This window comes from Copidosoma floridanum, unplaced genomic scaffold, assembly GCF_036245765.1.
Source record: "Copidosoma floridanum isolate Cflo_tuat_1 unplaced genomic scaffold, Cflo_Japanese_pri ptg000025l, whole genome shotgun sequence".
Lineage (NCBI taxonomy): Eukaryota > Metazoa > Arthropoda > Insecta > Hymenoptera > Encyrtidae > Copidosoma > Copidosoma floridanum.
In genome coordinates, this window is record NW_028321902.1 from 7991740 (window position 1) to 8019594 (window position 27855).

Genomic DNA, 27855 nt, shown 5'->3' on the forward strand with positions numbered 1-27855 from the left:
TTAAAATCAACTTAATTTCACAAGTTGTATAAACAAGGTATGGTAACTTTGATAAAAACTTCAAGTGGGACCCAGAACCTTGTAAACATGCATACTTTACTCAATAATTACTCAACAAGTTGTTCCATCAGTGATCTCACATTTTTGAGCTCTCCAAGCAGATGGCTCAATTTTTCTTTTGGAATGTTAATCAAAGTCTCATGTTCATTATCTCCTGGAGTATGTACAGTCTTCAAGATCATTTTAGCAGATGGCGAGTTTTCAGCAGGCACAATTTCAATGGATGAAACCCTGTTTACTACAAAAGAGTATTTGATGTTTGTCACTAACACGTTATTTTTATGGACAAAAAGGATTTAATTTATATTTACTTCTCAATGATTGTTCTGTAAGCAAGACAGTGATCTGAGCACAGTTGTCTGTGTGTAGCCTAGATACGATGGTACTGTGTTCTCGAGGCAAGCCCAACTGTTGCAATTCACTGCTCAAATCTGCTGGAGAGACGCTGTTTCTCGACGAAGACTTGAAGATCATATCCAGGGCAGCAATGAGAGCTTTCACGTTATCAAGCTCTGCAATGAAATTCCCTGATAAAATTTGCTTACTATCTAAACGATAGTATTTATAAAACTCTAACCTATTTTTGACTCTTGGCTGAATTTTTTCATTTTTTCTTGCTGAAACGTTAAGATGGTTCGATAATAACGTGAAATAAAAACACGAAAGTACAACATGAACAAAAACAAATTACATCGATCTCCTTATTGATGATAGCTTTGATTACAATCTGAGAAAGGGATTTCATCTTGGATGATGGCTGGAAGAACCAAGAATTGAAATTAATTCGTGTCCCACAAACGTTGAATATTGTTTCTACAAACCATTTGAGATAAATTATAAATTTCAGCCAGTAACCAGTCCGGACAGTCAACGTCCCCTAAAAATCTGAACCTCTGAAAATGAAAAATAAAGTAAACGAGGAAAAAAGTATTTACTCTGTAGAAAAGTACAAGTTTCATGATCATTTTACCATATTTAAGTTATGCCAAGTTCAAAATAGCATCAGTATTTAATTTTAAAAATTTTATAATAATCACTCGTCAAGATCAACTGTCAACTGTCAACAACAATGTTTACACACTTGTCTGCTCTGGCTGCCATACATATATAGCTATATACCGATGAGGTGAAGCTGCGATCGATACAAATCGATGTTTTTGGGTCGGTCGGTTATGTTCGATCTGACTTTATTTGCATTCAGATGTAAAATTAATATTGAAAACGTATGAGAGCAATCATGCAAATTCAATACGGATCCTGGCGTAAAATATACTTTGTCACAAGCCAAATTATTTTCAAAATTGATAGAAGCACCTTTCCGTTAAGAAGATTCGGGTTCAAGTCCTCCTTTCTTTCGTTGCTTTGTAAATTCTATAGTTGATAAAGTACCCTTGGCGTAGTTGTGTTTTTGCGTGATAAAAAAAAGACTTCAAAACGAGATGTCCGATATTTTTTATAATTATTGCTTGTTTGCCCTAAGGTTTTTAACTAATTTTTTATTATCCTTTTGTTTGATTAAGTAATCTATGATCAAAAAACCTAAAATGAAAAAACTAAGAATGAATTTTTTTTTCAAGTTTTTATGTTGAGATTTTATTTTAAAAAGGGTAAAAAATCGTTGAGTGGAATAAAAAAAACGACCATTTTCTTGCATATGGCATTACATACATATAAAAAAATTATGTATGTATGTCTACGATAAAAAGGTCAATTTAATAAATTTTAATACGAAAATAATTCAATCCAACATTGATTATGATTTTTTTATAATGAAACATTGTAGATTTAGTATACGGACTTGTTTGAACTCGCTTCATTTTTTTGTTTGTTCCATTTTCGTCATTCAACAAATCGTTAAGTAATTTATGGTAAATATAAGAAAAATGATATATTTTACTTCTTGTATCAGAAATAAAAAATGAAATGGTAATGGAAATTAATTTTTATTGAAATTGAATGCGTAACACAATTTGTCATATAATTATAACAATTAGTACAGACGCAATAAAATAACAAAGACAATTTGAAATTATTATTCAAGTACATTGGACACACACGTACATTTAGATACACACATATATATATTTATTACTTATTTGCTCAGTAGGTAAGGTATACATCGATATGTGAATAAACAGGACCGGAATAATTGTTTTTGAATTTCTTTTTTTGTTTTTTTTTTGTTTTTTTGTTGTTGTCCGTGCACACATGCGTTTCGTAAATTTAAAGTACAATTTTAGTTACACATGAGACTCTATTTGAGCGTTAATAAATTATCATCGACACTAGATACCTATATATTTACATATTGCATCTCATTTGTACCTCCCCCGGCTAAGACCCGTGACTGACACACAAAGACTTTTTTTAAACACAATTAGTACATGCAAGGGATACAAGTACTGCATATCGTTTGAATAAAAAACAAATTCCTGCCTTTGGTTAAAATTCGTGTGAATGTGTGTATATCTGTATATGCACACATCATGAGGTTTACATTTTAGAAAAATATAGACAAGTTGATCTACTTTCGATTTATTTTACGATCATGCGGTGTCTGGTACAACATGACGCAACCAACGGTATATTATATATTATAGGTACTACAATAAACTCGTAATTTATTTTTTTGACTTTTATTCTCTCCTTAGTTTGTTTTTTAGTTTATTAAGTAGTAGCACGGAAGTACCAATATGTGCATCCAAGTCTTTTTCAGTACATTCACAGCATAATTGAGCGCATAAAATCAATCAACCAATAGTATTGCTTCACGCATTTGCGAGAAATATTTTGAAAAATCATATACCATTGTAGCACAGATAGTAGTAGCTCCGGCTTGGAACGAGCAACACATCAATAAAATTGTGTAAAAATCAACAAGAATCGACCGTTGCGATAATTAATTTGTACTCGGCTGTTACACCGTTCCAACGAATCAACCTACTAATAACATTCTATTTTTTTGTGCGTTCAACGAAAATGTACATTTATGAAAAAAAATCGTAAAATGCAACGTTTCTTGGTCATCCATTTGTTTGTGTCGTCTTTGAAGGAAGAATTTTACTTCCAACGATATAGTAATCTATTAAAATTTCAATGTATTATCAACTTTTAATAAAATTTTCATGATCACAATACAATATAAATTTTACATACATATATAAAATACCTACATGTAACGAATAATATGTCGCAAGGAGAGATTTGTATATTTACAATTCCTTCACGTGTGTATATTATTGTTATTTTTTTTTTTCTCTCTTAACGATTGATCCGCATGCTGAATCGTAATCGTTACATTTTTTGATTGATTCCACATTCATGACATACATATATTTCATAGATAACAGCAGGTACACATATTATTAATAAAAAAAATTTGTAACGGAGACTCTTGAAATGTTTGTAGGCTTTTTTCCATCCGAGGACTCTCTAACACTGATGTTCTCGTAATCGCTTGTGAAATTATAATTAAAAAAATGTTGGCGTAGACAATGTTTTTTTTTTTTTTTTATACTCTGATAAAAATATCCGGGGGTTCTTCTTCTTTGACGTAAGAGGTGTATCTTTTGATGGCAAGCGTCACAAATCTTTGTGCTGGAAAACTTGATTTTTTTTTTTTTTTCTCTTTCCTCCTCCCCAGCACCCAACTAATTTCCCAAATAGCTTCTCGTAGCGTTCGTTAGAGAGTAAAGTTTTTTGTGCGTAGGTACCGCGTAGTTCGCGAAACAAAAGTATCATTTCATTAAGACCATAAGCATCCGATAGCTAAGCCGGAGGGGAAATGGAGTTATCTTCCTCTCTCGTTTCAGGGGGAATCAACCGAGTGTAAGTAGCCAACAGCGAGATCTGCTCTGTTTTTGTGCTCGTGATTTTTTACCATCCAATCGATGCAACGCGATGCCTTTATCGAGAGAGAGAGAAATGGGGAAGCTATAAGAGTTATAGACGCGGATGGGGAGGTAAGCACGAATCCTTCCTTTGAAATTAAAAGGGGAGTAAAATGAGAGATGCACATTTACAGTCGTCTTCGTAGTGATCGTCTAGCGCCCCTTGAAGTTCTCCTCCCGCCAGTCCTCCTCGTAATATACCGCCCGCGGCATTTCTCGTTTCTCTTTACTGCTTTGGATCTAGAACAGAGAGAGAGAGAAAAAAAAAAAAATCATGTACAAGAGATGTTGAAGGAGAGGGAGAAAAAGCTGACGAGCTCGCGTCATTACCTATCACGACTCGGGTACTGATGCCTATAGTACCGCGATAATGTATCCAACAAAATTATTTTGCTTGCACCAGTAGCTGTTATGTTGATCCAAGTACGAGTATAAAATTCATTGTCAAATTTTTATCAACGTTACTTCGTTAACTGTAATATTGCCCCATTGCCCATTGTATAACGAAGTAGACAATTTTTGTCCTTCAGTGGTTGGCACGCGGATTTCTTTTTTCTCTCACTCCCACAATATGGCCAATTTTTTCACTCGTCTATATATGCATTTAAAAGTGTCCAGTTCAGTGGCACTGGTTAAACAAATGTTATCAATACAACCGCAAAGCATTGGAAATATGTATAAAAAAAAGGGGCAATTTCAACTAACTATACACTTCAACCCACTTGGATTCACAATGTCTTTTCGCTCGAAATAATTGCTTTGGAAAACTCGCGAAACTAAGGTACGGCAAGCGCGAATAATTTCAAAATCTATTATGTTATACCGAGTAATGACGAATAACAACGATAAGAAAATGCATATAAGACTCGAACGGTGCAGTCGAGCGCGCGAGAATTTTCGATTAACTTCCAATGAACAACTTTTGCCGCGTAAATCATGCGCGTGTAACATAATTATATTGCCTTCCACCTTCGGCGCCTCTCGCACTACGGAAGAGTCTCCAACTTTTCGGTGGAGGGGTAACGCAAGGGGGGCAAGAAATCCCTCGAGTTACATCGAGATGTGTACATTCATGTCTGTCCTATATAAATATATCCTAAAAAGAAAAGATTTGCTTGCAAGTGCATAAAAAAAAAAAAAAAAAAAAAAAAAGAAAGTGGATTCCACGTGGGTTTAAGTTTGCGCGGGTTTTTACGCGAAGAAAACTCGAGAGGATTATAGTTTAGCTGTACGCACTAAAGCGGGTGCGTATCTTTTTTTTTTTTTTTTTTTTTTCCTCCTTCCATTGAAGGAGAAAAGCAAAGTCCTTGGTAATAAAGTAGATAATGCGAGCAAAGTCTTAACTATTTTATAGTCCAGCCTCCGTATATACGTATACGAGATGATTTGGGATATTAATGGCATTTACCTGTTAAGTATATATAGGTACTACAAAATGGAAATCTCAATGTTCGAAAATGGCACGCGATATAGATAAGTATACGGAAATCTCAACGTGGCACGAAAATGGCACGCGATATAAATATACGTAAACGTTTTTCGAAGGTGAAGCAACAAGCACCGCAGAACCAGAGCCAGTAAATAATTATAGACGATGGCACTATTAAAATTCGTTCATAAGCCATTAAAGGAAATATCTCGTATGGGCCGTTATAGCCCATATATGAGTGCAAAATTAGAATCGAGGCGGTCTTTTGCCTCACGTGCAGTGTATACGATTGAGCCGATTCAGGTGAGAATAGTACGGCAAATTAAGATAACATATTTACAAAGAAATGTATGGGTGTATATAATAGTAAAGATGAGCCCTTAAGGGTATACACATACCGGGTGGGACGAAAATGGATGCCAACTATATACGCTCGGAGGAGAAAAGAAATGTCGCCGCAGTTGCGTCATACATATTGTATATACGAGTCGGGAAATGCGGCGAATTTATACGAGGCAATATAACGGGGTGGCGTAGCTAGGTACCAACAATTTACAAGAATAATTTAAGAGCCGTTGGGATTTTCCTCTTTTTTTCATATGCATGCACCTTTTCATTTGTGGTTGTTTTACCATCTCGGCAAGTGGAAACAAAAATATTGACAAATGACGTACATTTTTCCCTTCTTCATCGCGTGAGGCGAATACTAATTTTACTGCTTGCCGAGTGAAATTTTGACGCCTCTGTTGCACGAAACCGTATCACCACGCATGCCGGGAGATGATTAGTCATATTTTTCTCGATAACAAGTGTACCACGCGCGCGAGCAAAAAGAAACATGATTGGGATTCCAAAAGAAAAGCTGCACACGCTATAATTAGGGCATGTACCATAGAAGCATCAATGAGAATAAGCCCGTACCCGAAGGACGAGCGGAAATCGTTGTAGGGATACAGACGGAAAAGAAGGTAACAACGAGCAGTCGCAATTTACATGCGTATATAAACCAACAGTGCATATAGTTACATGTATACTACAGATGTATGCGTAAATGTATGGGTATAAGGTGAGTATACCAGCAACATAAACAGTAGAAAAGAAGAAAAAAGGGCTGCTGATGGGCATCCCCATTCGGACACACGAAAGAGGAAAGAATAAGTAGATCGGAGAGAAGAAAAACTCGCCCCCCCTTCCCCGAGGGACTTTGTTCCCGGGATACAATGAGTACATATACATACATACATATATACACGTGCAAGTATAGGTGGAAGGTCGCCGACGATTATTATATATACAATGCCGTCCACGTGGGTGTGCGTATATACGCGCGCATGAGAGCGCATAACGCGTATAGATAGTTTTTAGCGCGGAATAAGTTGCGGACGACGCGCTGGCGCCAGTTGTACATTTCTATACATCACATATACTTACGCTTACTTGGGTTGTTGGTTCTGAGGCTATACCGTAATATATACATATATGTACATGTACATACCAACCGCATCGACGCGTATTTATGCTTTTTGAAAATTGTAATAACGCGTTCCTCGATTGTTTTTTCTTGTCATTGGTAACGACTGTTTCTAATTATTTGGCGCCAAAGTAATTAGGGGTAGGGAGGGTGCGATCGTTCGTCCCAATTGCGTGGGAGACGAATCAATTTCCGAAACTGCGTCAGTAAGTAACAATTTTACGTCCCTCCTTTGGAAGAGCAGCTTTTAACGGCGCGAGCTTTGACTCTTTGCCAGATGCCGACTCCTCGCTGGATTGGACGCGCGTGTATAATCCATACGTTATACATCATCAGATCTATTTTTGCCGATGTTGCTGCATTGGCGGTGAAAAAAAGCAAGTTTCGAGTTTCCTGGGTATACTGTATAGTATATATTATATATTATACACGACGAAAGTATATAAGTACATACTTGTTCGAATCATCCCCCCATGTGCACGGGTATAAATGTATATATTATAAGCGAGTCACGTATCTCGGGCGCACAAAACACCCCTCGTTATCCCCAATGCCCAAGTGGAAAGAGTCCCCGGGAGGGAAAAGCTTGGCGTACTACGGTGCAGCGCTGCGCCTCAATATCCGCGTCAATTAGTCGCTTTTGTTCGGCGCCCGGCGAAAAGGATATTGTTTAATCCCGTCTCTTCCTCGTGCCGTCAAAGGGCGCGCCTCTCGATATTATTTCCGCGCCGAGGGCGGCTCCTTGCTCGAAATTAAAAAATTTCCAGGGTGCCCACGCGTGGAACAATCCCCCCGAGCCACTCGGAACCTATACTTTCCATACCCTTGTAAGAAAAGAAGAGTTGCGAGTGCATTTTTCAAGGGGTATATACATATATATACACACATGTATACAAACCTAATCGCCCCGAGGCAGGTGACTCTTCGCGTTGTGCTCGGCCGCGGCGGCAGCCACGGCTGCGAGCTCGAGCTCGTCGTAGACGTCGGCCGACGAGGGCCAGGCGGACACGAGGTGCTTGGGCTGCTCGAGCCTCTTGCCCCGCACGCCCACAAAGCCTTTGATGGCTCGGCTGTCCCAGCGCGGGTTCTTCTTGCCCCGCGAGCCGAAGAACCGGTAGGGCGAGCGCTTCTCCAGCTTGTAGCTCCCGCCACCTCCTGCCGCATCTGATATTCAATGTACAAGCACATGCGTCATTTTTTTTTTTTTTTTTTTTTTCAACGCGAGGCCGTGCGTGTCTCTTACCCTCGGGGTTGGTGGGCAGGCTTCGTTTGCCGCGCATCCCGTGGAACGACATCATCATTGGCCGCTTGTCGATGTAGTTGTCAAAGTCGTTGGGTGGCTCGTACGTCATGTCCTTCTTGCCCCTCATACCCTGAAACCGAAGGGAAAAAAAAAAAAGCCGTAAAGTTGGAGGACACGCGTCCATCAGTCGTACAATACACATATCCAACTGTGTATATATACACGCCCCTGCGCGGATGAGCTTATTTGTTTGGCGTTTACGACGAAAGCAAGGAGCTAGCTTTCATGCTTATTCGTTGTATGTACCTATTTGATCGGTATACGGCGATGGGTATAAGTGTAGTGTCGCGTGACATTGAGGGAAAACGAACAATAAAGTCATCACTGCGTGTACTTCTCTGTGAAGACCCGCACAAACTATTGTGGCAAAATGACGCATTGTTCGCAAAATCACATCGTTATTGTTTTACATTTTTTCATCCTTTGGTATTTTTTATCCTTCGTCTCTCTCTCTCTCTCGATCCATTGAATGTTGATGTCCCGTTTTTGTCCCCCATTTTAATAAAAAATTTTTTTTTTTCAGGCACACCTTTGAGATTAAGCTCATTTTACTCGTAATGACGTGTACTGTGAGGAAAAAATTTTGAACGCGGGTTTCAGTGAGGGTGTCAACCTATCCCGAAAAATTTGTTTTATTAAAATGGGGGACAAAAGAGGAATTTTTTTTTTTCGCGGATCTCCTCATATACATATGTATAATCATAGTATCTCTCTTATCCTTAAACTGCGCGCAGTATACGTGAAGTTAAATACCCTTCCGCGAAATATCCCTTTTACGATCTTTTCAAAAATACTTCAACACTCGCCACGCTGTACGCAGTAGTGCATCGAGTTCATTAAGAGCCGTGACGTCGAAATCCTTCGAGTAATTAACATATAAGCCCACGCCGTTAAGTATATACACCGTACTTGTGAATGTATACCCATGTATATGTATATACGTGTATTAGTAAGTGTATAAAAAGTCTTAAGCGCCTTGGGTATATGAAATCCGGGAAAAGGCGAGATCTTATAGTCAAAGCAACGGGTACCCGTACTTATTACATTCACTTGTAATTAGTCGCGACGCGACTACAAAGGCCATCGATTTTCCGAAATGTAATTAATTAAGGGCCATCTCTGACGCTCCTAGGTATCATCATGTACTTTAAGAAGATTTGCAGTCGATTCAGAGAGTAATCTCGCGATGGAAAAAAAAAAAACGGTATCCGCTGTTCTATTTGACGAGTGTATACATATACAGTTGGACTGTAAATCGGCCACGAACAACTCGTCAGCGGAGGACGGGGGTCCGTAAGCCAAATGCCGCGCCACCGTCGCAATCAATTTCCATCTTTCCGTCGCATTATTTATACAGCGAATACATTACTGCAAATGTTTGCCTCTTCCTCCTTGGCCTGGAGCATACCATCGAGAACGAATCCCCAGCCGCCACACCGTCCAATCAAACTTAAATTCGATTTATAAAGATACACCATACGTATAAGTTTACACGTATACGTATATATATGATGATAAATAAATAAATTGTCACTGGGTGAAGGCTCGAGAAGACGGCACGTGCACATTCGGTGGTGCGCATAAAGGAATTGCTCTGATGAAAAAGAAGAAAAGGGGGAGTCGGTTTTTCACTCACGTGGAAACTGCTGAGGGCTCGCTTGACGAGCTCGTCGTCGTACAGATCCCGTAGCGTCATGCCCTTCTTGCCCCGCATCCCCTGGAATCCATGACTCGGGGCGCGCTTCTCGTGCCACTCCACGTCCGAATCCTCAAAGTCCTCGCTCTTCTTGCCCCTCATGCCTTGAAAGCCGGCCATCCGGGCGCGCTTCTCCGCCTCTCCCATCATCACCTACGCACGTGCATGCATCATACAATATGTATACCGTATGGGTACACCCACGCGTTAAATATATATATATATCGAATCATACATCATGAGAGTCTGTACATATGCGTGGGTAATCCTGGTTGGTACATTTTTCATTTTTGGCTTTTCCGTCTTACAAATATGAGGCTCCGATCATTTGTTACCGCGGCAGTGTGAGCATTAAATATGTCCATGGTGTACGTTTGTGGAAGCGTGCAGGTCAGGGGCTAGAGGGAGGGTGAGAAAAAGAGGACGAGATCGTTGAACCTTTACCCCTTCGTATACACCATCATCTTTCGGGCAACTATACCTGTTTGTGTTTTCATAAGGCCCGCGCGTGTACTCGCTCGAGTGTATTTTTATTATCTTTTTCTCGCGAAATCGGACGAGGAACACGAGTGGCTCTTAATTGAATACCCGAGTAAGCGCCCGATAATACCTGTATGTGGGGGCCACTCTATATTCCATCGGGCAAATATACACCGCGGTGACAACGAGAAAGAGCTGAATCTATATTACAATATATTTATGTGTAGCATATTTTATTCATAAAAATGTTGCGGATGTAGGGGCGTCAAGTTATGAAAGACTTACCTCCTCGAGGCTCTTCTTGCCCCTCACACCTTGAAAGGCCGAATAGGGGGCACGCTTGTCGAGCATCGACTCGTCGAGGTAGTAATAGCCACGGGCGCCCTGGTAACAATTACACACACACACACACATGTAAGTATTTTCGTACATTTATCACCTTTGTTGTGGTCAATGATGGTTATCTCGACTCACCCCGTCGTACGGCTCGTTGCTCTTCTTGCCCCGCATGCCCTGGAAGCCCCGCATCGAGGCTCGTTTTTCGTAATCGCTCGGTCCCAGCAGCACCTCGTCTAGCTCCCTCAGCTGGCGCATCAGATTTCCCGCGTCGCGCAACTCTAGCATCTTTCGAGCAAATAAATATACATGTATACACATCATATACAATATCCACAATGGGTGTTTTTTTATAGGTAGAACGGGGCGCTATGGGCAATAATATCGGGCGTACAGGCATGGGGGTTACCTGATGATATTTCTCGAGGTCGCTCAGGTCCTGCGCCGGTCGTTTCTTCGTCTCGGCGTCGGAAAACTCCGAGGCTCCCACGTCGTTGCCCCGATGGCCGGCGCTCGACGGCGTCTCGTGTTGAGCCCTTACCGATGTAATCAGCACCACCAGTAGCCCCATCATCGCGATCGCAAATGCCCGGCTCGACGCATTGCCCTCCCGGGCCATTGTACCCTATGTTGTACGAGAACACGAGTCAACGGTTTCATCCAATTGTTTGATCGCCCATTGACACATTCCCCGTAATACTTATATATAGGCACAATGACGATTCTCATTTTGCGTGCACTCTGTACCGCGTTCATGTGTGTCTATATATAGTCACTCTTTCACAAATTTGCCGTGATATATATGTACATGCATGTAAGAATGTCATAAAATCGAAAATCTCCTTTTCCTCGTCGCTTTACATATTATGAGGTATATATACGGCGGAGCGTGAGCATCGGGAGGATAAAAAGGCAAGGCTCGCTAATGGTATTGGTATGTATTTATTCTCGACAGGACGAGTGCGTTAAAACGCGGGATTCGCGATAAAAGCGCGCGGGACGGTAGGGGTGTGACAACGCGTTACCCTGGATTTATTTATGCGGCTCCCGACTTCTTTTTGCGCGCAAAACGTTGTGGGGGCGTTTTCGTCGATTTGATTGATTTTTTTTTTTTTTTTTCCAACGTTTTTGATGAATTGGGAAAATCGAATGGCGAGTCGACCAGGGGAAATACGGATACTTACTTTTTGTGCTCCCTCTTTTCTTCTATTCGAAAAAAAAAAGGAAAATGACGTATACCGTATAATGTGTCGAATTTTTTAAATTTCGACCCAATAATTGCAATCAGTTTCTTTGCAAGTACACAATGACGGGTGTATGGTAAAATGCAGATTGTCAAAGTTAGTACGGACTATATTGAAGCGAGACACTTTATAAGGGTATGTTTCGTTGAGACCGCAGTCGTATGTACTCGTAAAAATAAAATCTAAAAAATTGCAGCCCAAACACCGGTACTTTCTTCGTAACTCCTTAGGAAAAAAAAAAAAAAAAAAAAAAAAAAGAGGACAAACAAGGGTCAGCATCAATCCCCGTTAAAACTTTATAAAGCGCGTCCGCAAAAAATGTCCACTTGTACAAATACGTATACTTACGTATAAACTTCCATATGGTATACCTGAGGCAAAAACTCGGCGGCGAACAAACAGAGAAAGAAAAACAAAAATACGCGCACCGCAGCCGTTTTCCTTTAATTTCCGAGCAGAGCAGAGGCTGAGCAAATAAATAAATGAAAAATCAGTAATAACAAAGTTAAGCCGCTTGTTTGGTTGTTTGCCCAAAGAATCATCTGCAGGGTTTTGTCCCGAACGTCCGGAGACGGGCGATCCACAACAACCTGCCCCATACGTACGGCTGGAAAATATACGTTACGAGACGTACGAAGAAAGGATGTACGGCGGGGGATGGGGGGGGAAGGAAAAACAAAGTGCCGTCCCCGACAATGGGTGATAATAAGGTGCAACAAGCAGAGAATGTGGGTAGAGCCGGCGACAAATAAAATCGCGCGTGTTATGCTTGAGGGACGAGTACAAAGGGGGGGTGGATGATGTATACGGGAAAGTGGTGGGCGTGTAAGAGAGGGCAAAATGAGTGGTAAGGGGGTGAAGTATAATAGAACCGGAGAGAGATAACGGGGAAATCTTTTTCTCTCTGGCTGCTGGTGCACGAATCTGTAGCCTGATTCGAGGACTCAACACCATCGGTGCTCTGCCGCCGGCGCGACGCCGACTCTTTTCTTCCGAAGCCCCTTTCCTTTTAAATGCGTAAGTATACGCTTTTGTACGCGTATATGTGGGTTGCCATCGTCGGATGAATGGGCCAAGGGGCACTTTTCTCGACGGAGTACATCAGCGCGTCTTGGATGATATTTTCGACGAGACCGGGATTTCCTCATTTCTTCGACAAAATTTCCCCAACGACCGAGGCATTTTCCGAACCAAATTTTCTCACCGCTTGCGCCTTTTTTCGCACTACATTGCCAAACATGCGTAACATTCATTTATACACCACTACGATAAAATGCTGCCCGACTCGCGGGACCATCAGTTTTTATGTAAATGTGCGTCATTGCATGCGTATAAGCGTGTCATACAAACTTTTAGTTGAGATTGTATTTTCAAGTCACGAGAGAGAAAAAATTTTTTAATGAGAAATCCACCGGCATCCCTTAAGCCCTTCTTTAATCTTTCTTGATTATAAAAAAAAAAAAAAGAAAAGAAAACTGAAGCTGCAGTATAAATACGCAGTGGCACAGGTATATGGTATATACACAATATTCTCGCGCGTTTTACTATAATATCAGCCATCATGTACGCGTGAATCAATTTAATCGACTTTTCAGCGCACATTTAACGCATGTATATACGTATTATCCACAGCGTTAGTATGGCTGTAGGTATATTGTACGAAACGCACTGGTGTGTAAGTATGTTGATATAGATTATCAATAACCATTGCGTAGCTACAATATCAACTAGGTATTGATTTTTCTTATATCCAGAAGCGTGGTTGGCTAAGTATATGCCGTGCACACGTAAGTAATGGTGACAAAAAGTGGCCGTACCTATGTGTATTATATAATATACTTGGGTATATAATTATTGTACGCACGATAAATCATAACATGGAGCACCTCGAGCGCAAGTCAAGCAAATAATGAAAGTGATATATATCGCATCTTAAATCCATACACGGAAAATACGTACACGTCCGAAGAAAGAGGAGATGTATAACCAACGCTTGGATAAAATAAATAAAGAAATTGCCTTGTAGAGTTACTGTAGAGGAGGGGGGGTAGGAGAGGTGCATTTGGTACGATACACATGCAGGTACCTATATATGACATAGATGTCCGCGTGCACCGGGTACGGGCTCGAACAGCCGATCCTCGTCACGTAAAGGGGGTATCGAGGTAACAACAAATACCAATACCCGATGCGAGAGGATGCCCGGGGAGGGATTACAATGGCGTGCACCATATATATATATATATGTATTACCGATCGTTTTACGCGAATATCAAGTTCACGCCTTCGTCGATTCCGTATGTGTACAGATAGAAATAAAACTCCCCCCTTTGTTTGACACGATTCGACACGGCGGTACCGCGAATCGATTTTTCACACCTTTGACCGGTTTGGCAATCGATCGATAGTCTCGAGTCTACCACCAGCTGGTCAACGAACATGACGTGGGGTTGGAAAAAATGAAACGAACAAACAGCCAAGTTGGCATAAGTAGTCACACTTTCTCATAAATACCTCCACACGAGAGAGTCAAAATTCCCTTGACCCGAGAGTCGCGAAGAAGAAAGTATATAAGAGAGAGCCAATTGACGTATTATTATTATTATTATTATATTATAAATCACCAGCAACGAGAAAAATAAAATGTCACGGTCTGATTATTGCCGGTACACATGCACGGGATACAAAAGCGCTGGAGGAAATTACATTGTAACTAGTGCACAATGTGTCACAGCGTCGTAGCTGGCACTCTTACGACTATGTTGACGGACAAAAAAAAAAGACAAAATTAATAATAAAAAAAATCACTCCCTGCGGTGTACTCTATTATACTCTGCTTGTATATGTAATATACTTGATGTTAAACGAATAAATACCACCACCACCACCACTTGTTTCACATGCACACTTGTACGTAAAATAATATGAACTTGTAGATGATATATATGTGTGCTCCGCGCGGTGCAAATTAAATTGCACTTGATTTCGCTGTGGGGAAAATGTATGTATACACTTGAAACTAAGTCAACAACCCCCTTTGTATAAGTATAATCAACGCAAAAAGGGTGTCCTCGTATTGACGCTACACGGCACACACTTGTCCAGCAGAGGTGAAACGGCGGTAAAAGTAACATATAAACGCTCGCTCGGTCCAACTGTATACCTAAACCATTTTCTCCCTTTCATTGCGCCATACATATATATGTACATTATATGCTATTTGAGCAGTAAATTTCGCATCTTTTATCTCATCGTCGCAGCGTGAATCTTTTTCAATGATGTGGGTGGAGCGCGTGAGCATCATGCACTGGAAAATTAAACAGGAGAGGGACATCGAGCTTCGGTGCAATGTATTCCACGAGAAAAGATTCATACGTATATATACCTATAAAAACCCGTGAAAAAAAGTAAGTCTGCATATATATAATATATAGGTAGCGTTATCCAAGTATAGCCTCGAGAAAAGACGTGGCTAGCGCTATCCTATGTAGCTCTAGTTGGGTCGAACATGCTTGGCTGGACACTTGCCCTCGTATATAAGTATAGCGCATCATCGGAGCGTATACATAAGCCGCCGTGTATACATATATTTTATATAGTGTAGCAGGGGGAGAGGGACATGGAGAAAACTATCTCCCGTGCACTCCACGGAAACTCGCGTCACACTCGACCTTTTACACATATATTATAATAAGCGTGCATATAGGTAATACACAAATATACATATAAGTGATGGTAATGGTTTATATATTATGTTATACACAAGTATAGGGTATATTGCACCTTTGACTGGTGCACCAAAATTGCAATTGTCATGCTTCACCGTACATCATAATTATTATATTATAGGGTAAAATTTTTAAACTTTCATTCGATGAGAGTTTATTTTATTTTTTTTTTTTTTACAATACCCGCGGTTAATAAAAAATATACATGCACATAATCATAAAGAGCACTAATATCACGTGATGATGATGATGATAGTGAAAACCTCAAAATAATAATAGGAATAGGTGCACACCTGGCATGCGTGGCATATAGGTAATGTTATTCATCGTCGTGGGTAAAACCAGTTACCGACTCGGTAAAAGTTTCTGGTTGTTATCACCGAGGAAAGTTACGGTCGCCCAAGAAGTTTGAGAGAAATATAAGCAATGCACCCCCGTGCATCTATACATATACATATACACCTGAACTTCGAAGAGATAAACTTTTGAACAATGTGTGCGGGAAACATACATGCATATATAAATATCCTCCTTTCCTATCTCACCTCCATAGGTGTACACAGTATACGCCACATACACATACGTATATATGGTATACCATTGTATACGAAAGCTCGCGCGCTCCGCGAGCCGTGCATCTTTATTACGTGTTAATTTAAAGTGTTCAAAGTTATGATCAAGTGGAAAAGCGTACACAAGTATGTTGTATATATTATATATGTGTACATCCGGGTGGATGAATAGCGTATACTATATATGTACAAAATAATAATCATGCTCTCTCGATTCAATGACAACTAGTGAAAGATAAGCTTTCTCTGTTTACCGTATATATGGGCATAACGAGAGAGAGAGCAAAGCTTAATTAGAGACTTGCTTTCGCGTATACCTTCGCATTCGAATTCAATGAAAAATGTGGCATCCAACACGCGTTTCGCGTTTATATAAGGTACAAATAAAGATGCACGTCAGCATAAGAAGTGCATGGGTTTCAAGAGCGGGGGATGCGTCTGCGACGTTCTGGTACACGCGAGGCTCGCAATGATATAACATTTTTTGCACGAACATTTTTTTTCGGGAGAAGCGCGGCTGATTCATGTATACCTCCCCGGGACGAATGATCAATGACATTCGATCCTCTTACACCCCGTACATTCGAAAGGGTAAAAAAGATCTATCTTTAGGAATGACTGTCAAAGGGCCGTGCACGTATATTTCAGCGTACAGGTTGATTTTTTTCAATACAAGTATTCCTTTATTTTGTGATTAACGAATCTTGTTTTATACTCTGTACGCGTAGCAAATCCTAGACTAAAAAAAGTGAAGCAAATATATTATTATACGTGTGTTTTCCGAGACCAACCACTACTCTCAAGGACGTATAGGTATACACTATTTTTTGTTTTTTCTTTGGGACAAAAATTTATATAAAGAAAAAAAAAAAAAAAAAAGTTGCATTCCAACGCGATTAAAAATATACTTCCGGAGTAGGTGTGTACCTATATATACACACGCGCAGAACAAAAACGAGCAAGAAAAAAAAAATTGTCATTGTCGAAAAACGTGTCGTGAATGCTCTTGGTTTCCCTTTCCACGAAAATTATTCGAGCCAGTTGGGAAACTTGATTACGCGTACACACACACGCACGGAGGGTTGATTATACGCACGTATAACCGGCACATTCATTTTGAGATAAAAATGTCCTTCTCGCCCCAAATGGACGATTTATTCGTTCTACCGCTGCGGCAACGCCACGTTGTGTTTTTTTTTTTTTTTTTTTTTTTTTACTCCCACGTATGTTATATACACGAGGCGCTGCTAATAAAGTACACCGAGAGACGAGATGTAGACGTGACAGTCTTAAAAATTCAGTTCACGCAAGTTATTTCCCGCGCGCAGTCTCGTATATCCCGGGCCATATTTTCGCGTGGCATCGAGGATGGCTCGGGTGTGGTGGTGTCTCGTTGTACCGGAAAACAGCTGCGCGTGTAAATGAAATATTATATATATTCTTGACACCCAACCGAGGTGCCGTTATGTATATACTCTGCTCGATTAAAAAACACGGCGGCGTCACTCAAAGAACTTTCATCGCAAGCTCCGGCGAGCATCAGCGCTCGCTCGCGCGTAATCGCCGTCTTCCGCTCGTGCACTAAATTTACAAAGATACCCCCCCCCCTCTCTTGCGTATACGCGAGGGTATACTCCCTCCTTTTTGGACCTCGTGCATTGATGTTCGGCATCGATCGATCCCTATATGTATATACAAGTCTGCAGCTGACGTGGTGAGTCTCATTTTTAAACCACGGCTCCGAAAACGATTGTGCAGGCACGTGAGAAAATTTCGAACCCGTTGATGCGATGCACCGATATAGGTGTGAGACCGTCCCACATGGGCAACAATGCGATTTTCGCCAAGGGACGGAAACAACACTTGACTCGAGTGCGGAGAGAGTAACAAAATTGGTCGAGAGATTAGGTAGGTATATATTTATATAATACTTACACCTTGTGCAGCGGACACGAGTGGTTAAATGAGAGTCGGTGCATATACATTGAGATGGATCGCCTTTGCGCGCGTACCGGATCATCAATCTTCTTCTTCTTCTTCTTCACCTTCTCAAATCGAACCCAATCGTCCCCCGAGGGTTGTTCGGTCAAGAAATGATAGATTTGCGTTCCTCTAGCCCGAACACGCGTTTCAACTGTTCATAACCCAGGTAACCCAAAAAAGCCGCAAGAGAGCCACCTATGAATCGTCTATGAAAGGTTAATCAGGCATTACTACGGATTTTTTTTTTTTGGGTTACCTGAGCCGAGCGCTTGGAACCTTTTCATCCAACAAATCTATAAACAAGGTGCAATAAATAAACAGGGACAGCTGATGTGCTCACTTGGCGCGATCCAGGCACGATTTTATTTTTTCACGCTAAGTATTTTTCATCTTTATGAAGTACAAGGGATAAATTTTAAGGCGAGTTCAAGACGGTTGGTGGTACGCGACGAGGCACATGGTGCCGAATATCACGATGGCGGATATCTCGATGTACTGCTCCTCGAGGCTGGACACCAAAGAATCCCCCAGTTTTCGCCATCGCGGGTATCCCCCGTGGCCGGAGAACAACCGATCGCTCGCTGCCGTTGGCTCTTTCTTTTGGCCCATTTGGCGGATCTTGTTTTTTTTTTTTTTTTTTTTTTTTCGACGTGAAATTGTTTTCTTTCAGTGCACAGTACTAGTACTTACAAAGAGAGAGATAATAAATCTCAAGAGAGTGTTCGTTGTGTGTTGTTCGGAACTGCGTTTCCGCACAACTCGGATATTTACTGTGACATTTATAGGTTAACCCAACCATTACGGGTATTCTCGCGGAGTTGTGCGAATGTGCTCATTGAAATGAAATAACCTTATACATGTACTTATCGAGTATTGATTCCGAGTTTGAAAGGCAATGTTTATAATTACAAGTCGGGCGTGTCGTCTGCGAAATCATAAGTGGTGTGACAAGGGACAAGTACAAGTATAGGGATGATGTTGAGTGTGGATCGATCAATGCATAATTATATAAATATAGGTTATATGTATGTATATACTCATACTAAACTCTATGGTAACAATTGTTTTACTAGGGAACATCTTACTTTATCCTCAAGGCTGAAATCGACGCCGAGCTCGTAACTAATGAAAAATTTACGAATGTACCAAAATACACAAGACGCCATGATGCTCTTACGAGTGTTGACTGTTTTTTTTTACTTGCACGTGAATGGGCGGAGGGGGGGGGAGTAGCAACACGTACTAGATTTGTTCAAACCCCTTTTTGGTTCGGTCCGGTTCTCTTGGCAAAGTATACCTATACATGCAGAACCGGTTCTGATTAGTTCGCTCTATGTATAGGTATACTTTGCCAAGAGAACCGGACCGAACCTATACTGTACCCTTTCAAACTCTCCCTGTTCCTATACTATATTCTTTACGGATCTACGATGGGCACAAAAAATTGTTAATAATACTTATGTGCTAGAAAGAAATACGGACCAAAAATGTCAAAAAAGTATGACATCGCCGTCGCCGTCGCTGGGATCGTCTAGATATGAACGAAAAGGGGGGGGGAGGGTGGATCGTTTTTAATCCAAAATACTTATACGTGTCGGGCATCTCCTACGTAGATACTTGCATAGGAAATAAATTTTTTCCACTCGTTAGGTCATTGTAATTCTTTTATTTATGAATATTCTTCAAAAATAACACATCATTTTAATGAACAGATATATAGTCAAGTATCATAAGAGATGTACATATACATGGATCCTTACGTGTACGCATATACAGGGGCCAGCAAAAAATATGATATTAAAGAAATACATGTTATTACACGCAGTGTATAAGGTATATATAATATAGTGCAATTAGCATCCTTAAAAAAAAAAAAGGCCAATCACTCCATTACTACCGAGCCACTGTGAAATTTACATTTCAATAAAACAGCGGGTATTCCTTAAAGCGCTCGCTCACAACAGTTCACTCTTTCCTCGACAAAATAATTACAATGCCATTTCCATTTCCACTTTCATTTTTTCTAATTAAAACGCGCGTTTTTCATCCAAGTTTCAAGAAATTCTCCAAATCGCTTCTGTGAGTACAGGTACTCGGTTCCAAACTTGAATAAACGTTTTCATAGGAGAGAACGGATGTGACGATATATATCATTATCTTATGTGTTGTTCGGAGAAATTCGCGAGCGACAAGTGGTTTTCCGACGGCCAAGCCACGCAATGAGCCAACAAATTCTTTTTTTTTTTTTTTTTTACATGACTCACTTGTACAAGGTGTAACAACAAAACTCTCGGGAAAGCTTGATTTTCTTTACGGAAAGGAAAAAATAGACGCGAGTACAAACGTCTAAGTAAAAAAAACAAAAAAAAAAAAAAAAAAAAAAAAAAAAGAGTCAAGTTTGCTCAGCTTATAACTAGGTATTTGCTCGTCTCTTTTCTCCACAGCCAATCAAATAAATCTCGAGGAAGAGCAAATCTTGAGCAATTTTTCGATCAAACAGTTTACCAGGCGTCAAAGGTAGCGAAAACACGTTTTGGCAGCGGTAACGTTGGCTCTGCAAATAGACCGCGTAACGCGCTTAACTCCCCCCCCCCTGATTATGTGGGAGTAGTTGCCAACCGCAGTAGTGAGTCTCACCTATATATGTATATATATATAGAGGCAGAGCAGCACGATAAACGCGAGTGACGCGAAATGGGTGAACAAAAACAATACGTCAATTACGTTTTTTGCTGCAGATGTACATGTATATATAAATTACCACTGTGGATGCGCTTTTAGACGTCGATCGGGCTTCGTATATGAACTGCAGAGACGAGCTAACGTTGCGCAATACCGCACCTGTATCCATCTTGTTTTTTTTTTTTTTTGTTTTTCTATTCTTTTCTCTCCGCGTATGTATACAAACAAGTAGTTCAGCTATTGTAAAAAAAATAGGGATGCTCCGTACATATACAATACCCTTTTACTTGCGTCAAAACGATCCACCACAAACTGGATCCTTGCAATAAAAAGGAGGGAAAAAAAAAAAAAAAAAAAAAATTGCTCAAGTAAACGCCGAGCGAGTAATTTAATTGTCCCCCATGAAATTTCAGTGCGCACAAACGAGGTAAGTAACTACGTCGACGATGGATCTGTCTATCTGCCCCGGCGTGTGCGAAGAAGGGGTGGGAGGAAATAAGAGGTAAACGAAAGGCGAAGAATGGGACGCGAATCGCATTGCAAATTCGTGGGCGAAATCAAGGGGTGAGGCGGCTCCGTCGCGTCTGGAATCGTTAACGAGGAGTCCTCTTTACCCCATTTGTTGCGTGATGTCTTTATCATCGTTTCAATAACCAACTCGTGTGCTGTGTGTGCTTGTGTAAACACGTTTAAAGCACGTGGAGGGCTTTTAATAAATAATTCAACCAAAGAAAGTACTTACTTGGCTGTTGCACGATTTTTTACCGAGAACATATTACACATAGTTTAAAAGAGACTATGTGCGCGCGTGTGTGCATTATATACCCCTGAAAGCAAGAACTAAATGAAATGGGGCTTGAAAAATTGTCTCTCGCTTTTTGTTTTTGCATAATTTACAAGTAAAATGAGTTCATATATCTCGCATCTGCGTATGGCACAATAATGGCACCATAGCCGCGAATAAAAATTGCATTTAGAAGAATCATTGTGTATATTATATGTGTAATGTATATGTATACCTCATGATAAAAAATATTTTTGCCCCTGGAATGTGAGTGACAGCGCAGCTAATGGCCCGCGCGATAAACCTGCAACCATTGGCACAATATATATATAATGTGATTTTCCAAAACGTTTCCTAAGAAGGGAGCACGAAAAATTAGTTTATCAGTTTTGTGTAAGTGATTTTATATGGGTACCTGTACCAGATAAAATATATGCATGACATATTATGGGGACCTTCAAAACTACACGTTGATGTAGTAAGTCGTTTTGCCTCATTGTGTTCATTCCGACGGCAATTGTTCAGTCCTTGGCTGAGATGTTGGCTACGAATAAATGTACACATACCGCGCTTTGCACCAATCGATTTTTTACCTCACAACCCTCGGACATACGCGTGTCTACTTACACGCACACACGAGGCACAATAATGTATATGATAAAAATGCACGTGGCAGGAAAATATTACCTAATCGAGACATCGTCACGCGACTCTTTGCTGCATACACACCTACGCTAACAAGAAGATGAAGAAAAAGTGTAGAAAAAAAGTTGGGAGACTTACTACTCTGGATCTACATGTATCGTGCTTGCACTTTGTTTTAAAGTGATTGGACTTTAATAATTAAGAGCCGAGTTGAGCGAAGGATTTGCTTTTAATTTGCTGCGTTAAGAAAGCCAAAAGCCTCTTTGCTGCTTCTTTGTCATGTATATAATTATATGCTCGATCGGTTGATGGATTGTCAATGTGTTTAATTAATGATCGTGTCCTGATGTAGACACACGTGCCTAGAGTTTAAACATATTTTTTGTTTTACGTTATGCCATACGTGAATGCGAACAACCGGAATATATTTATATATATATATCTTTTATTTTCGGTGGAAAACAACATTTGAGCCCCGCACCAAGATGATTCGAGTAGTATAATATTTATTGTGTATATGTGAATTGACGTGTGCATGTACGCCTACATCAAAAAAAGGAGCAAAAAAATTACCGGCATTAAAACTACAGAGATCAACTACGAGAAATATCATTCCCCCGACCCCTTCCAATAATTTTTCTCAAGGTATCATTTATTGTAGGTCCATGCAACGAAAATATTTTTATGTACATTTGGCCTCGATGAAAAAAATCGTGGATCTCAGAAAAACACGTATCAAAGAGATAATTTTACGTTTATGCACATGTATTTGAATGTACCCATTAAAAAGTCGCCTAAAATAAAAGAGCCCAACATTCTCACGCAATCGGTTGTTTAAGTTTCGTATGGTTAAAAAAATAAATGGCTCTGCATATTATATACTACGTACGTATGTGCATGTCACGCGGACTTGAATCAATTTCATTCGTCCCCGATAAGTACCAAGTTATACCTCGTGTTGGTATAAGCACATAGTCAAGTATATACAAAAGGGGGTATAGAGCAATCAAGTGGCTCCCGCAGGGGTCTCCATGAGTAATGCCACCCCCCGTTGATGCTCATCTTTTCCCCTCCAAATCCGTATCTCCGAAGCTTTAGATAAACACATCATAATTACTTTCTTACTTGGGAAAGGGGCGAGAAAATATTTCCCGCCATCTCCGCACGCAGACCGAATGACTTGATGAATTTTCGCGTTAGCGAATTTATACGCTCGCGTTTTTTTTCGCCCATCGCTCGTTCGAACCCAATGATGCCCACACGTTAATCTTGGGGGTCATATGGAAGTGCGACGGATAAAAAAAAAAAAAAAACGCAATGGCTACATAGATACCCACGCGAAGAAGGGAAACGAGACGAGGGAGTCTCGAAAAAAAAAAAAAAAAAATCAGCCACCCGCGAACAAAGTTAGCCATTTTATCGAATCCCAATCAATTAAACAATGAAATTTAATTTCGGGGGTTCGGTTTACAGCGCGGCGCAAAACAAATAGCCACTCGGCGGAGCGCGCAAAACGAATTAACGCGGCGAAATATTTACTCGGGCCAACAAAAACGGGAACTCTCTGTTACACGCGCCTTCGAGCGAACAATTTATTATTCATACGCCCGTTCGGTAACGGGGTGCCATTTACAACGCGCGCTACGGATTTTCAATTCATTTTCAAAATGTTGTATTCTCGTAACTTTTCGTTTTTTCCCCGCCATCAATTTTGTTGTGTTTCTTTTTGTAGTAATACATTTAATCGCTTCCCGGAAAAACTTGGAAATGAAAATGAAAAATTGTTCCCTCGCCATTGAACCATCAGCGGACGTCAAACGCAAAACTGGCCTTTTACAGCTTAGTACCCTTATTTCCACGTTTAATTTATATAAGCTTTACATTTACGGATAAAATAATGATGAAGCCAATAAGATTTAAAATTCAACCCTTACGGTGTTAGTTTTTGTTTGTTTGTCATAGCTATACTCCGTGCCAAAGGTACACGTATACTTTCATTGAGCGTCATTTATATGGTATCGATTGTTTCGGAGTCGATGAAAATGCGCCAATGAATTTGAGGGGAAATAATTGGTTGATCGTTCGGTAAGTTGTATTGTCTTGTGGGTATTTATGCATGAAAGTGCGCGACGGCGCGTCGTGCATGGCAATACCAATAATGGCGACACGACCGACGAGAAAAGTCACGTCTGAGAAAATTCAATGCCCCGCTTTTCCTGCCCCTTTTTTTCCCCTCCAGCGATGGTTTAATCGTGTAGCGCGAGCGTCCGTACCACCCACGTATTTCCTCCACCCAACTGTTGTGGTACAATACGCTCTTGGGAAAGCAAATGAGATGCATGTCGAGCTAAGCTGGGGATGAGCTGCGTGTATTTTATAAAATTCTTTTTACCATACAAAACAAGGATGTTCTTCTGGAAACACACCTGTAGCCGGGCACATAGAGAAGAGAATAAATAAAACAAATGAAACGAATTAATACAAAAGTAGAGATAGGAATTTCAAAAACTCGACGATGAGAGAAACGCTTATATACTTACTATACGCGCGTGACAATGTGTCTCTTATACGTTGGACAAAAAAACATTATCTATTTTTCGTAAATTAATAATATACGCTACAATAGGGTGCTTCTCGCGGGTACCATAATTATTCCGTTGGCTGTGACCACACGACTCGAGTGGACATCAAATACCTCACGGTTATTTGATTTTTTGACGGGATGTCTCGTAAAAAAGTGAAAATCCACCTGATAACGAATGTACATTTGCATAGAGGGAAATGATTTGTGATCACATTTATTGCGTGGAAAAAAAAATAGATTTCATTGACGCCATGCAAATTGCGCTAATTTTTTCGAGAACCCCTGCAAAGGTAGTCAACGACGATCGAAGGTAACATTTGCTTGGCCAACACAGTTTCGAGAAATGAGAGAAAAAAAATACCGGAAAGTACAGTCGATCGATTCACACAGTATACGTATAATATAACACGGGCTACGTGCTATTGCACACGGAGCACGATCGTTACGGCGGGTATACAGAGATGAACGGCATCGTTTGGTAATATCCCTATCTGGGATTGAAGGATGTGTATACATTATTATCTCGATACGCGTGCGATTGTCAAAACATAAACATTTCATTCATATTTTTTAAATTCCCCATCGGTCGCTATCTCGATGAAAATTGTGTTATAGGTATATCGGAGGGTCGCGTTGTGGTACTATTAATCCTGAAGAGATTCAAACGTGATTGTCGATACGATGTACAATTTAGTAAAAATGTATAAAATCTTAAACGCAAAATATACAAACTACTACGTGTAAAGTACTTCCTGACACCACAATAAAGCAGTTAAGCTTATCTCAAATTGAAGTGAAAAGGTGCAACACCGTTTGTCAATTCCGTGGAAAAGGAGGAAAAAAAATACAAGTCTCTCGGGGGGAAACTATAATATACATGCACGAAAGAAGAAATTAAAGCAAAAGCGCACGAGCGAGTTGGTCGGGCATCGAAGCACACTCCTAATCGGCCTCGATAAGACGCGCTTGGTGTGCCCTGCACGAGGGATAACAAGATGACGGGAGCGCATCAGCGACGGGCCGGAGATTTTATTATCTCGCTTTTGTGAAGCGCCTGTTTTTCTTGGCTCCTCGTTCTCCTTCCAATGAGTCGTACACGCCGACTCCAATAGTAATAGCCGAGCGAAAAGAGAGAGCGTCGTCTCGTAACTCCCAAGGATACATACCCGAGATCGAGGGTTGCGCCCGGATGAGCGTTTCCTCGAAGGCCGCACGTATTTTGTAAAGCAGAGAAATCCAAAAATACCTTTTCTCCGAATCGGTCAAACTTTCGGCTGTTGCCGTAACTTTTGCGGTGGATAGTATAATTATATATTGCGTATGCAGGTGAGGACAGCAGGCGTCGCTCGGCAGGAACAACTTGGCGGAGGCTTACCACTCGGCTCGAGCGGAACGGATCCCACATACTTGTCACGCGTGAAACACATGCGTCACGGCGCAGGAGGCCTCCCTCTGGATTATTTATACGTTTCCGCCCGTGTACCACTGTTGCTCATCCATATACGCACCAGGGGGGGAGCCGGCGTTTTTCATCCTCGGGGGTACTTTTAGCGCGATTGCCGACATACGCGCCCCGAGAGGAGGAGGAGTGATGTATATAGGGGGGGGGGGGTGTCATATTTACGCTTGCTCTCTTTCTCGAGTGTACGGTTTGACGGATGAAACCCGTACATTTTGCAACAACGAGATTTTCATTTCCCACGTTTCCTTTATTTTTTTTTCCACGGATATTGGCCCGTCCGACGGAGCGAAGTAAAAGGAGCGGGTTTTTAATCTTCAATCGACATATCCGTTGACACTACCTCCCATCCAATTACACGGTACACGCACTAATGTAACGACTAGGCCCACGCAGGGCTAATTCGCACTTTGGTCCTCATTGGTTTGGCACGGATGAGCGGGGGGTGGGGGTAGGGGGTAGTAAAGGGAAATTGGACGTGAAGCGGGTGGTGCGTGCACATACACATAGGCATTGGCCGTCTATGATATTTTGATTGGGTTTACGAGCCCCCCACAGCCCCCTCTCAATCGCTGAGCTATATGTATTTTCTCGCTCTCCGATTTCCCTTTCCTTTCTCTCCCGTGTAATTTACGAGCCTCGAATTATCATCCACCGACCGCACCGGTTTTATCATTACATCCACGCGTTATATTGTCTTGCCTTCTGGAGTACGTGTACGCGCGTTAATTATTACTCCAATTAATTCTTCCCTATGAGTTTGATATATAATACCCTATATACCCATCGTTATATAAATTCATAAGTCGTATGTACCTACATGATTACATTGATGTGTTTTATACGTTATTCGACCGGTCGAAAGTATCTAGTTTATTTATATATTATGTTTTGGCATCAAGCATTTAATTTGGTACATTTTCCTATTGTAAATATTTTTTACTTGCTTAGCGTTCAATTATCAGGGGGGATGTATTAAAAAACAAAAATCCGTCACTTTGATGATTCAGTTGTTACCCAACAGGAAAATTGCCATAGTTTTGGATGCGTTTGCAGTTAATAGTGGTATATATGGTCATTTGAGTTGTTAGCTATAGTTTCCAGAGTGACAGCAAAAAAAATACTTTGATAAATCTCGATGATCCAAAATTATATTGCTTGATATATCTCCATCATTTGAGAAGATATGGATGTTTGAAGGTTTGGCTATTGCTTTTGCGAAAAATTTCGAATTTCAAACAACGCAATTATATAGTCATGTAAGATGAGCTGCTCTCCATATTCCCCCACTCAAGGGGTCGAATGGGAGCCAAGCCTAAACGGCCCGAAGCCTCGACATCAACGTTGTTGTACACGTATATATATACCTATACGTACATGTGCCGTCGTTTGCATAAATGTACCCATCACACCTACGAACTTGGGGCTCATCCTCACCCGTTCTCGCCCCTCTGTTCCAAAAGCCGTGTATTGTCGCACCGCGGAGGGTTGCCACGCACACACGTACTT

The 27855-nt window shown here is 40.8% G+C and overlaps 2 protein-coding genes across 4 annotated transcripts in view; both read right to left on the reverse strand.

The window, feature by feature from the left end:
* Positions 1-1137, reverse strand: LOC106643150 (COMM domain-containing protein 4). Of its 2 annotated transcripts, none has more exons than XM_014358167.2 (6): positions 1031-1137; positions 882-945; positions 752-817; positions 638-677; positions 372-572; positions 1-298 (listed from the first exon to the last, which is right to left on the reverse strand). In XM_014358167.2, exons 2-6 carry the CDS (start codon positions 882-884, stop codon positions 108-110), a joined length of 501 nt encoding a protein of 166 aa, XP_014213653.2. In that variant the 5' UTR covers positions 885-945; positions 1031-1137; the 3' UTR covers positions 1-107. The 2 variants fall into 2 exon arrangements, with proteins under 2 accessions (XP_014213653.2, XP_014213652.2); XM_014358166.2 differs by having other exon boundaries at positions 882-953.
* Positions 1138-1990: 853 nt separating this feature from the next.
* The window catches only part of Tk (tachykinin), a 33927-nt gene continuing 8062 nt past the window's right edge, over positions 1991-27855 (reverse strand). Inside the window, exons 2-8 of one of the 2 annotated variants that reach the window (XM_014358150.2) lie at positions 11075-11290; positions 10804-10953; positions 10615-10713; positions 9790-10002; positions 8094-8223; positions 7749-8014; positions 1991-4190 (exon numbers count right to left, since the gene is read on the reverse strand). In XM_014358150.2, coding sequence (XP_014213636.2) covers positions 7749-8014; positions 8094-8223; positions 9790-10002; positions 10615-10713; positions 10804-10953; positions 11075-11284 — 1068 coding nt within the window. In that variant the 5' untranslated portion in view covers positions 11285-11290 and the 3' untranslated portion in view covers positions 1991-4190. The remainder of the gene's footprint in view (positions 4191-7748; positions 8015-8093; positions 8224-9789; positions 10003-10614; positions 10714-10803; positions 10954-11074; positions 11291-27855) is intronic. The other variant, XM_014358151.2, reaches the window with a different exon arrangement.